The sequence below is a fragment of the Miniopterus schreibersii genome, assembly GCF_964146895.1.
Source record: "Miniopterus schreibersii genome assembly, chromosome: 5".
NCBI lineage: Eukaryota > Metazoa > Chordata > Mammalia > Chiroptera > Miniopteridae > Miniopterus > Miniopterus schreibersii.
The window spans coordinates 45,237,073-45,248,724 of NC_138106.1; the positions used below are offsets into that span (position 1 = coordinate 45,237,073).

General features: G+C 38.1%; 1 protein-coding gene across 11 annotated transcripts in view; it reads left to right on the forward strand.

Moving 5' to 3' along the window:
• Nucleotides 1-11,652, forward strand: part of PCYT1A (phosphate cytidylyltransferase 1A, choline) — a 46,038-nt gene that overhangs the window by 30,201 nt on the left and 4,185 nt on the right. For all 11 annotated transcript variants that reach the window (XM_081137605.1, XM_081137607.1, XM_081137604.1 and 8 more), the window contains 6 exons: nucleotides 556-655; nucleotides 5,844-5,960; nucleotides 6,628-6,779; nucleotides 8,646-8,724; nucleotides 9,185-9,327; nucleotides 10,760-10,948. In XM_081137605.1, coding sequence (XP_080993731.1) covers nucleotides 556-655; nucleotides 5,844-5,960; nucleotides 6,628-6,779; nucleotides 8,646-8,724; nucleotides 9,185-9,327; nucleotides 10,760-10,948 — 780 coding nt within the window. The remainder of the gene's footprint in view (nucleotides 1-555; nucleotides 656-5,843; nucleotides 5,961-6,627; nucleotides 6,780-8,645; nucleotides 8,725-9,184; nucleotides 9,328-10,759; nucleotides 10,949-11,652) is intronic.

Consider the following 11,652-nt stretch of genomic DNA (forward strand, 5'->3'; position numbering starts at 1 on the left):
ACTCATCTAACTTCTCTGAACCTTATTTTCCTCATCTTTAAATTGATACCAACTATTATACTAGGTTCACAGGGCTATTATGAACATTAGAACATATTTACAGTGCAAAGCATTACACAGTGATAATTGTACTTAATAAAGTACACAGGAGCTGTTTGCCTTCCCAGTCCCCTAGCTGAACTGATTTGAAAATGCATGCATGAACCTTGGCAATTCAGTATATAGAACAGGATTGGCTGCTCTGCCGTGCAGCAGAGGAGCCCAGTTAGTTGGGACTGTTCCCAGCCACCTTGCTCAGTCTTTACCCTGAAATCATTAGCAAAACATTTATCTTTGACACCATGATTTGCCCATCTGGTAAAATGTTGCAACTTTCACCTGTCATTTTGGAATGCCTTTTCCTTTTCTTTTTTGTGTTATGAAGTTTTAAGAAGAATTTAAGTCACAGTATATTGAGTAACTGATTGTTCTTTAAAGCTGCCATTTTTTTTAGTGTTTCAGTTTGTACCATTGAATTTAAATGTTTTTTTTTTCCGTCACCTTCCTCTTCTTAAGGGTTTACGGCAGCCAGCTCCTTTTTCTGATGAAATTGAAGTAGACTTTAATAAGCCCTATGTCAGGGTAACTATGGAAGAAGCCAGCAGAGGAACTCCTTGTAAGTAAACGCTCAATTATTTTCTTGTTTTGCTGTTGTTTTTAGCATTCAATTGTATTTATCAAATATACACCTACTTTCTATATTCTTCCCTCAGTTTACCTGTAAAGGCTACTTGGGACAAGGGGGATGAGTTCCTTCTAACTCCCTTGCTGTTCTTTTGAGAGGATAACTGTACTCCATAAAATTTCATTTTTTTTTTATTATTAGGCACTTGTTTCCTGGGATATTGTCACAGCTTTGAGATATAGTAGTACATACTTGCTTCCTGGGCTGTTGTCATAATTATGAAATATAGTTGAGCGCAGATAATAAGATATTAGCCTGAGCTGGACTTTAATTTTGCCTATTTTTACTAAGGTCCAAATATATCAGGCTGTCTCATCTTTAATAACCTTCATAATTGTTCCCCAAATTTTCCTTTCTATCAGTGAAGACTCTAGCTCTGATGCTGTTGATGATAGAGAATAAAAATATCTCAAGTTCAGAGATGCTAATCACTTAATTTTATCTTTATTGATATTATAATTTTCCAGTATTTTAAAGACTCACTTTATTATTTTCAAAGCCCATACTCTTTATTTGTATGCTTATCTTACATAATGTACGTAGTCTAGACACTCTTCTTGTTTTGGGCATTTGGTTTTAGGGATCATCATAAATAGAAACTCCCATGAGCATTTGTTGTGAATACAGTCTTATAGGCATCTGTCTTTACTTCTCTATAAATTCTTCAAATTTTCCTTTTATTTAATTCTTTTTTATTTCTTCCAATTACTATAGTAAGAATTCTGTCTACTCTGTAATCATGTCTGGACTCAAACTCAGGCAAGCACTAGGGAATAAGAAGCAGTTATAGCCACAAATCTAGATAGGAGATATATGTGGTTCCTACTTAATTGTGTTAGTATATTTGCACCCTGTTGTAACTGAGGAGTAGCAAAATACTAACAGAAATGAATGCTGAACAATGTCAGGCCAGTGATCCCAATACCCTTTGACTATATCTTGCTGTATGGAGTATAGTTTTGGGGTCCTCACAATTCCAGAGAATACTTTCCTTTTGCAAAAGTGTTTATACATGTTGATCACAACCCCTCTGATTCATGATGTGATGTTTTAGGTTTGGCTCCCTGTATTTGAGAAATAGACAAGGCTAATGGGGCAGGTAAAATGACAACATGGAAAACCAGGCTATATGTAACAGTGTAATGGTGGCAGGTCAAATTTCAAAATGCCACCAAACAGTTCAAGGGTCACATGGTCACATTCAGATGTGATTCAGAGTCTGTTGAGGGCAAGAACTTTTCATGCACTCTCTAATGACACACATTCACAATGCAGTACCTCACTCAGATATGATTATGTTTGTTATATTAACCACCTTTGATACATAAAATATGTGTGTGTGTAGATGTCCTTTTCACAAGTTTGGAAGCTTATAATTAACAAGCACTAACTAATAGATCTAATTTAAAAATTTTTTAGAATAATAGAATTTTGCTAGTTCATTTTTGAGATAATATACTTCATAGTCTCTTTATTGTACTGTATACATGAAGGAATTAAGCCCATAGAAACTTAGAAGTAAAAGTTCCTTTATAGTAAAACAAATAATTAGTGAAAGAATTTAAGCTAAAACCTAAGTTTTTCCATCTTTGTGTTCTTTTCACCCTGGAGTGTGCAACTCTTCATAGACGTTAGTTATTAACAATAGAAAAACATCGGCCAACTGATTGTATTATAGGCCGTACATATAGTCACAAATTAGCCTATAAAGTTTGCCTATCTTATTTTGTCTGTTCAGTTTTGTGTTAAATAGACAAGTAACTGACTGAATTCATGCCAGTGCTGGACAAGGGATAAACCAGTAATGAGTCTACATACACATGCCATAGTTAGTGGATTTTAAACAAATAATTGGTACAAGGGGGCATTCCTCCCTCTGCCCCTAGGTTTTCACTTGGGAGGTTAAGGAGGTACAAGAGGGAAGTTTGTGTAATCTAGCAGAAAACTCACTACCCAGAGGAAAAACAAGTATGGCCTGAGAAATAAGAAGATCATTTCTTTTGAAAGATAAAAAAACGCCTGGCTGGGCGTGGCTCAGCGGTCGAGCGTCCACCTAAGATCCAGGCGATCAGGGTTCAATTCCTGGTCAGGGCACATGCCCGGGTTGTGGGCTCGATCTCCAGTCAGGGGCCCGCAGGCAGCAGCCAGTCAGTGACTCTCTCATCATTGATGTTTCTCTCTCTTTCTCTTCTGCCTTCTTCTCTCTGAAATCAATAAAGATATATTTTTTTTAAAAAGATTAAAAAAATCAATGATATGTTATCTTGGAGAACGGAAGAAAAAGCAGAGTCTGAAGGACATAGAAATCTGTTAAGGACAAAAATGTTTTGGTAATAGGTATTTGAGAGACTATATCAAAAGAGAATAAATGTAAACCCAGGTCTTTTCTGCCTGAAGAACATCTAGTTAGTTAGCCAGCAGTAGTGCAAGGACTGTAATTTGTCCAAATTAGGACCATTTTGAGAGTTAAAGGGTTTGCTCTTAATAATATGCTGAGACAATAGATGTAAATCAGAGGGAGGGTATGGTTATCCTCGCCAATAGCCACTTGGTGAAAGACTAGATAACTTGTGCTTTCTACTCAGATTTTCTAGTTCAACAGTGGCCCCTTCTGGCTATTTGGTTAATATACCAGCCTGGGTTCACCAAAGACTTGGGGTTAAGTAATAGGGAATTGAGAAGTTGGGAGGCTGGGGAAACACTGAAGAGGGAAGGAAGCACATCTGAGGTTGGTGTGAGAAAAGGATTCAGTGGTGATGTGGCCTAACGTGGGATGATTAGCTATTGGCAAACAGCCACGATCAACAGCATTCTATGCTATTTCCACTGTCAGGAAATCTCACTTGATGTACGCTAATGGCAGAAAAATAACAACAAAATAATCTTAATTTTTGTTTTCTAGCTTTTATCTTTAAGGATCAAATAAAGTGAGATCATAACCAATCTGGGCTTGTTTAGGAAAGATGGAAGTATGTTAAGTTACTTCATGGTCATGATTTCTAGGATGTAGATGAGAGGTTAAACTACTCAGATTTTGTTTTGTTTTGCTTTGTTTTATAGATGAGGAAACTGAAGCTTAAAGAGCTTAAGAGTACAGAGGAAGGGGGCTGGTTGGCAAGCCTGAGCTATATAACCTTTCTGACTTTTTAGTCCATCATATTACTTCTCAGTTTTTCATTATATTGGTGTATTTATTTTATTTAAAATTTTTATTTCCTTTATTATAAAATCAATACATTCTCATGCCTAACATTCATAAAATACAAAAAGGTGTATAGAGTGAAATGTCTTCCTTTCACCAATGTCTCACAGCCACCCAGTATCCCTTTTATGGGCAACCAGTTTTACCAATTTCTTATAGATATATAAGCAAATAATGTATAAATCCTCCCACCCTTTTAATGGGTGTATCACGGTATATTCGGTCTCCCATTGAAATTTAGGTTGTTTCACCCTAGCCAGTTTGGCTCAGTGGCTAGAATGTCGGCCCAAGGACTGAAGGGTCCCAGGTTTGATTCTGGCCAAGGGCACGTACCTCTGTTGCAGGCTTGGCCCTGATTGGGTTGAGTATGGGAAGCAACCAGTCGATGTGTCTCTCTCACATCGATGTTTCTTTCTTTCTTCCCTTCCTTCCTTCCCTCCCTCTCTCTTGTTCTTTCTCTTTCCCCCTTCTACTCACTCTGAAAAGCAATGGAAAAAATATTCTCGGGTGAGGGTTAAAAAAAAAAAAAAAAAAGGGAAATTTAGGTTGTTTCTAAACTTTTTGCTATTACAAACAGTGCTACAATGAACAACATTTGTGGATAACATTTTAATAAATGTGTTAGTGAGATAAATTCCTAGAATTGGAATAGCGGGACCAAGGGGTATAAGCATTTGTCATTTGATTTTTGATAGATATTGCCTAATTGTGCTTCTTAAGTTGTATCAATTTATATTCCTATCAGCAATATGTGATTTCTCAGTTTAAAAGCTACTTGTTTATGGATAAAGCTATCTGGAAAGAAAAGTCCATATGCTTCCTGAGAACCAGTTTCCTCCCCCTTGATTCACTGTCTTGAGTCACAAGACAAGAGAGAAAGGTATCTTATCCCTGCCTTCACTGTATCTGAGACTCTGGCCCTTCTTTCCCAGAGTGATGTAGATGCTTCTACTGTTAATTTCTGCTCTTACAGTGAAATAGCTTTTCCTTTATTCACGTAGTGGAAATATCTTACTAGGACTTGTTAGATTTATCATTTGAAACATGATGAGCCATTATATCAGTTTCATTGTCAGTGTGTTTATTTGGATTTGGAATTAGTCTTGTGCCCCAAGAGATCATTTCCTGGCTTTTCTTTCATAGTCCATTACCACGAAAAATAAATTGACAATCAGTTCTTTGTTATTCTCACTAACAGAGAGGAGAAGAGAAAAACTTCTACTATAAAGTCCTAAAGTATTTATATATTTGATTTTCAAATAGTTAGTATATCACCCTCTACTGAGAAAGTGTAACATCATGCTCACTATCAAGGAGAAATGCATGAAGGAATTCCATCTGTTATCCCAGAGCAGATGGAGGGTGAATCTGGGACAGAGAAGCAGTAAATTGATAACTGGTGCTTTCCTTCCTTCCTTCTTTCTTAATCTCACCTTTCTAGATAACTCTTTTTTTTTGTCTGGATAACTCTTTACTCTCTGGGCAGTAGTAGGGAGGTTTATTTTCAAAGCAAAGCATTAGTCAGTATTCAAGGAAGCTCAAAAATGAGAGAGCAAGCAGCCAGATTATAGTATTGTTTTGTTCATATGTACCCAAAGTTTAAACATAAACTGAAGATGAGGATTTTGAAGTTTTGCACTTACCTGTTGCATAACTCTTCCTTTTCACTTCTAAAATTAAGAAAAAGCAATCACGAAATCCAATTACCTGAGCAGTTTGGTACAACCACGCTAACAAAGAGTTAATGGATATTACATCAGAAGGGTCTTTGTTTCTAACAATGTCTGTGATGTTATTCCTCACAACCCCTTAAGAGAGGGATATGCGGATGAAACAGTCACATAGTGCCATTAACATTTGTCGAATATGAGATACTGAATCAGTGTATTTTTGTGATAAATTTTCTTTTGGATTTAGATGAGCGACCTGTGAGAGTTTATGCAGATGGAATATTTGACTTATTTCATTCTGGTCATGCCCGGGCTCTGATGCAAGCAAAGAACCTTTTCCCTAATACATACCTCATTGTGGGAGGTAAGAAAACATCTGATGATTTAAGGTGCTGCCCAGAAAAAATTATAGTAGCCTTTTTCTTCTACCTTTATAACTTGAGTTTATTGGCTTTTGTTTTGGTTTTTAAACGAGGGATATAATACACCCTCTCTAAAACATGAAGTATATAAACCCAGAGAGAGAAGTTCCAAGGCCATTGACCTGAGATGTCCAGTGTTTATCTCACTGTTTTTAGTTGAGTTTCTGCAGTCACGGAAGACCCCTGTTGCCTATTTAAGAATGGCATTTACTCTGGATTTCAGTTTAACATTCTGAATCAACTGAATTACAAAATCAGCTTAACAATTGTTATATGGTCCAGTTCAGTCTTACAAAAATATAATACGAAAACACTTTTTAAAGCTTAACTGATACAGAAATGCATAGCAGGTTTATTTCAAAGCCAAAGTTTTTAGCCCTGTTGGAACCTCTCTTCCCCAAAGTGTGAACATACTATTTAGTGAGTGTTGCTCCCAAAGGTGTATCTTGGATTAGAAAAAGCATTGTTACCTAGACTGAGCTACCTCCAGAAGATTTTTCTTGAGGTGGGGAGAATGGGTATGGCCCTAGGGATGGGAGAGGTTGGTGACTGTGGAGTGGTTAAGTGAAGAGGTCTTTGACTTACAACTCTCTGATGTGGTAAACTCAGTTTGCAGTGATGAGCTAACGCACAACTTCAAAGGCTTCACGGTGATGAATGAAAACGAGCGCTATGACGCAGTGCAGCACTGCCGCTATGTGGATGAGGTGGTGAGGAACGCTCCCTGGACCCTGACACCGGAGTTCCTGGCAGAGCACCGGGTAAGAAACTGAGCACATGTCCCATTCTCTGTTCCAGAATTTCTTCAACTCTCAGGGCTTCTGGTACTTAGGCTAGTTTTTCACTAGCTTTATTTTACTTCTACCTTCTATGTAAATTTCACATAGAGGAGATGACAGTGATGTTACTACTAATAATAGTCATTCCTGATGTTTATATAGGGTTTGATGGTTTATAAGTACTTTTATGTCCGTTATATTTCATTTGCTCCCCATAACAATCCTTTTGGGTGATTATTATTTCCATTTTATGTGTGAGAACAGGGCCAGAGAGGGCAGTTAACTGGTCGAGATCACATGGTAGCAGGTAACACTGTAGAAATTGACTGCTTCAGTTAGGTGACTCCCCCACCACCATCTCACACTGTAGGTATCCATCCTCATAACATACCAGTTTCTTTAAAATATACATAACTCCAGCCATGCTTTTCTCACATTCCAGGAAATAGAAAGATAACATAGATTTCTCTTGTGTGACTTAAATTTAGTTTCAGGGCTTTGATTTTGGGCTACAAGTTTTGTATAGTCAGAAACCAGGGAGATTACTCACTTTTGCTTAGTGAGTTAGTATTATAAAGCCCCTCTCTCCTTTTAATTCTCCCACATTAAAGCAACAGGTTACCTGTAAAAGGTAGGTATAAAAGATGAGGGATTTATCAGGTCAGGTTGGAGACCCTCAAGCCTAAGGAACCTGCAAGCATATCGTCAGTTCTGTACAGGGGTGTATGGAATGTTGGTGAATTGTTCAGTGAAACAGGAGGGAACAGATCTGGGTAGCCAACATGCTTCAAAAGCATTACTTTTGATGGGTAGGCCTGAAGCTAAGGGATATTTGTTATAACTATTTAAGATTAGGACACACCTTTTATAGTTCTCTAGCGTTTCTATGTCAACACTTAGCCAGTGGTACCAAAGGTAATGAGCAAGATTATTCTCAGTAACACAGCCAGGCAGGCCCAGTAAGAAGAGGTTAGAGGAACTTCTAATTTTGCTTTTCTTGTTAGAGTGTATGCTCAACCACAAGTCTTGCTTGCCCACCATTCTTAGTTTTGCTTTGCTGCCTATGGATCCCTAATAGGTTGTTTATGGGTAAGTGAGATAGCTGAGAGTCCCTAACATGGTTCTGATGAGCACACTTCACACTATAGTGGCTTCTGGGAGTTGGATATGGTGGTATTAGCAGTTATATTAGGAAAGGGTATATGACCTATTCAGGAAGGAATAAGTAAGTGAGGTTTAGCATATTTCCCAGAAAGATTATTGATCTCAGTGCCAGTGGTCTCTTCACCGTTGCAAGAGGTATTGACACTAGTAAAATGGTAGCTCCTGAGACCCAAAGGTCTTTTGTGGCTTTGGATTTTGCATTTCTCAGGAGTACAGATGTATCTATTCTAATAAAAGTGTTCTTGGTTGTTATTTTTATATTCCCACTCATCTCCTGGAGAAACCAGTTGATAAAGAAATGACCTCTTTCTCAGGCTTTCAGAAGCCCTCGTTTGATGAATTCTTACAGACCCGGGAGGATGAGGAGACTCCTTTCTTCTTTCCTCACTGCCACCCACTAGCACAGCAGCCCAGTTTTCCAAGTCTGAGGGTAGCACCTCCAGTACACCAGGAGCAACAGCTAAAAACAAACTTGCTGACTTCATATTTATGATCCGTGAATTCTTAGGTCAATGGCTTGTAAACAAACCATGGGATTTATGAGCAAACAGCCAGAGATAAGGAGAAAGTGTCCGTTGGAGGCCCAGCCTCCCCTTTTTGTCCTTTCCTGGGCCTGCGAGTATGTACTGCTTCTCCCTGCAGGGCAGGCATCCTGGGTTTTAAGTGATATTTCCTTATTTTCAGATTGATTTTGTAGCCCATGACGACATCCCTTATTCTTCTGCTGGAAGTGATGATGTTTATAAGCACATCAAGGAAGCAGGTGAGTGGATTGATGTGCATATTCTCCCTGCAATGTGCACAGTCTCAGGGCAGTGACAGAGATTCAACCACATCGCTGCTTTGCAGAGAAAGTTTATACACTTTCTCTGTAAAGTTCAACATCACTTTCAGGCCACACTGGATAAGAGGTTAAGGTGTGAGCATAGCACTGAAATCCATCAATTCTCAGTTTAAATATCTCCTATTGCTATCTGAATTTCAGGAAGCTTTTCTCCAGCCCTGTATTTTTCTTAATATCAGGGCCACATAGCTCCTCCTTCCCTTAACCCCTGTCCTTTGATTCGTTCTTCCTTCTGTGTGTCGGTATCTCCAGACTTCCCTTAGTAACAGCAGATTCTGTTTTTTGAGGAATGGAAAGGAATGTTGCTCCCAGTTTCTGTCTAGTCCTACTGCCTGAGCTAACTGGAATGTCACAGTGTTTGTATGTGTTTTGGGGTTAGGCATGTTTGCTCCAACACAGAGGACAGAAGGTATCTCTACATCAGACATCATCACCCGAATTGTCCGGGACTATGATGTATATGCCAGACGAAACCTACAGAGGGGCTACACGGCAAAGGAGCTCAATGTCAGCTTTATCAACGTGAGTTCCAACCTCATCCCAGAGTCCCCTGGCCCAGTAAGACACACATTGCCTCCCACTTATCTGAGCTGAACTTGCTTTTCAGTCTGCTATAATGATTTCCTCCAAAAGCTCACTGAATCCTCCTTGCAGATAGCACTATGTTAAGCTCTTGACAAAGAGAATGAAACAAGCATTTTCGACCTTTATGGTCTAGTATCAACATATTGATATAAAGACATACCAATTTAATAAATAAATAAATAAATAAGAATGTGTAACTTACAAAGTTCAATATGTATCTCAAATACATTTAAAATAGTGGTTCTTAGCCTTTTAAAAAACTTTTTATTTGATGTTCCTTTGGAAATCTGATGAAAGCTGTGGATCCTCTCCCTGTATGGATAGCGACACACATTTTGCATGCAATTTCTCAGGACATGTAGACCTAAGCTTTAAAATTTGATTTATGAAAGCAAAATTTACCTTAGCTTAATACTGTCCTTTAGCAACAAACTGCTATACATTTTGTATATAAATTATACCTCTATAAAGTTTATTTAAAAAGAAGGCTGCAAACTGTGTCTTCTACATTAGTAGTTTACCGTGCTTCCTCACCTGTCCCTCACTCTGTGAATTATGAATAGGTGAAATGGTTTCATCTGAGTATGATTTATCTATGCAGATAAACCCTAGCTGTTGCTAAACACCTGCTACAGAACCTTTATCTATTTTCAGGTGTTTAAAAATCTTAAACATGTTTCCTTACCCCTCTATGATTGGGAAATTATGAGAATACTTTTCATTTGACTAAAGACTCCCTGCCCCACCATCCCCAGAGAGATCTTTCCATTTTCTCTTATCTTTAGGGAGCTGGTAGAACCAGAGAATATCATCTTTATTTTGTGAATGAGCAAACAGACCTCCAAATACTAAAAACAGCTCTTGTAAAATCATAGAAAAAGCCAACGATAAAGGAGAAAAGTCCAATATGGTAGATGAATTAAGTAAAAGATCTACTACTTCCACTTTCAACTTATTGTAGTTGGCTTGTTTTTGGCAATGTTGTACAGTGATCTTGTTGCTCCCTTTACATCTCCATCTAGAATGGGGTTTGGGTTATGTTGGGTATGTTTGTGTTCTAAGTCTATGTTTTGTCTTTAAAAATGTGACTTCATTTGGTTACATACATGTTACTGGGCCTACCCTATATATATTTAGTTTAGTTTGGGTTTCTACGATATTAGAATTATCACACTTTTGTATATGATGACCATCCAGAGCATATCCTATCTGTTATTTTGCTAGAGAAGTGTGGGATAGATTAAGCAAAGTGGAATTCTAAAGAATAAAAAGAGTGTTAATAGAGTGTCAAACCATGTTTTTCCCCCTCCCTTTGGTATGAAAGGTCAGAGTGGGTATTATTTCTTAAAACAGTTCTTTCTTTACCTAGGAGAAGAAATACCACTTGCAGGAACGGGTTGACAAAGTGAAGAAGAAAGTAAAAGATGTGGAAGAAAAGTCAAAAGAATTTGTTCAGAAGGTAGAAGAAAAAAGCATTGACCTCATTCAGAAATGGGAGGAGAAATCCCGAGAATTCATTGGAAATTTCCTGGAAATGTTTGGTCCAGAAGGAGCACTGGTACGTTCTTTCCAGCTGGATAACTTAGGGAATTTTAGGAAAATTTAGGGAGTTCTCATGCTGTGGAAAGAATTATAGAATCCTTGAGCAGAAAGGGACATTGACATTCAGGAGTTATCTAACCTATTCCCCTTCTTGGGCAGAACTGTATTTTGACTATCCCAAAAAGTTCTTTAAAATCTTTACAGAAAGAGATTACATATTCTCCTAAATAATTTTGTCAGCTATCAGCATCCAAATATGCTGGCAAAATAAGTGAGTAGCCCTGCCCACTTCTACACTATAGTTTTAGATAGAAGGAAAGGAAAGAACAAAGAACAGTAAAAAGAAAGCTGCCTCCACTACAAACAGCTGCTGCAGGGTCGCTGGGTGAGGTGGGAATTCTGTCCTTGAGGAGTATAGCAAGGCCTTTTCAAGTCAAATAGAGGGTGTATGAGTAGCTGTTCAGCAAGTGAGCCCTAGGTTAGATATCAGGAAGGATCTGACTGTGAGGGCATTTGGATACCAGAATAGATTATTGAGAAAATATGGAATTTCCTTTTCAGAGAATTCTAAAACTCAGAAAGGTACCTTTTAGTCCAAGTTAGTTCCTTTGTTCTTGCCTGGAATCTGGACTACAAGCCAGGTGGGCTTTTAAGAATTCCTTTGACATAGAAGTCAGGAATGGGTGACTGGATAACAGGTGAGAACCTTTAGACAGCTTA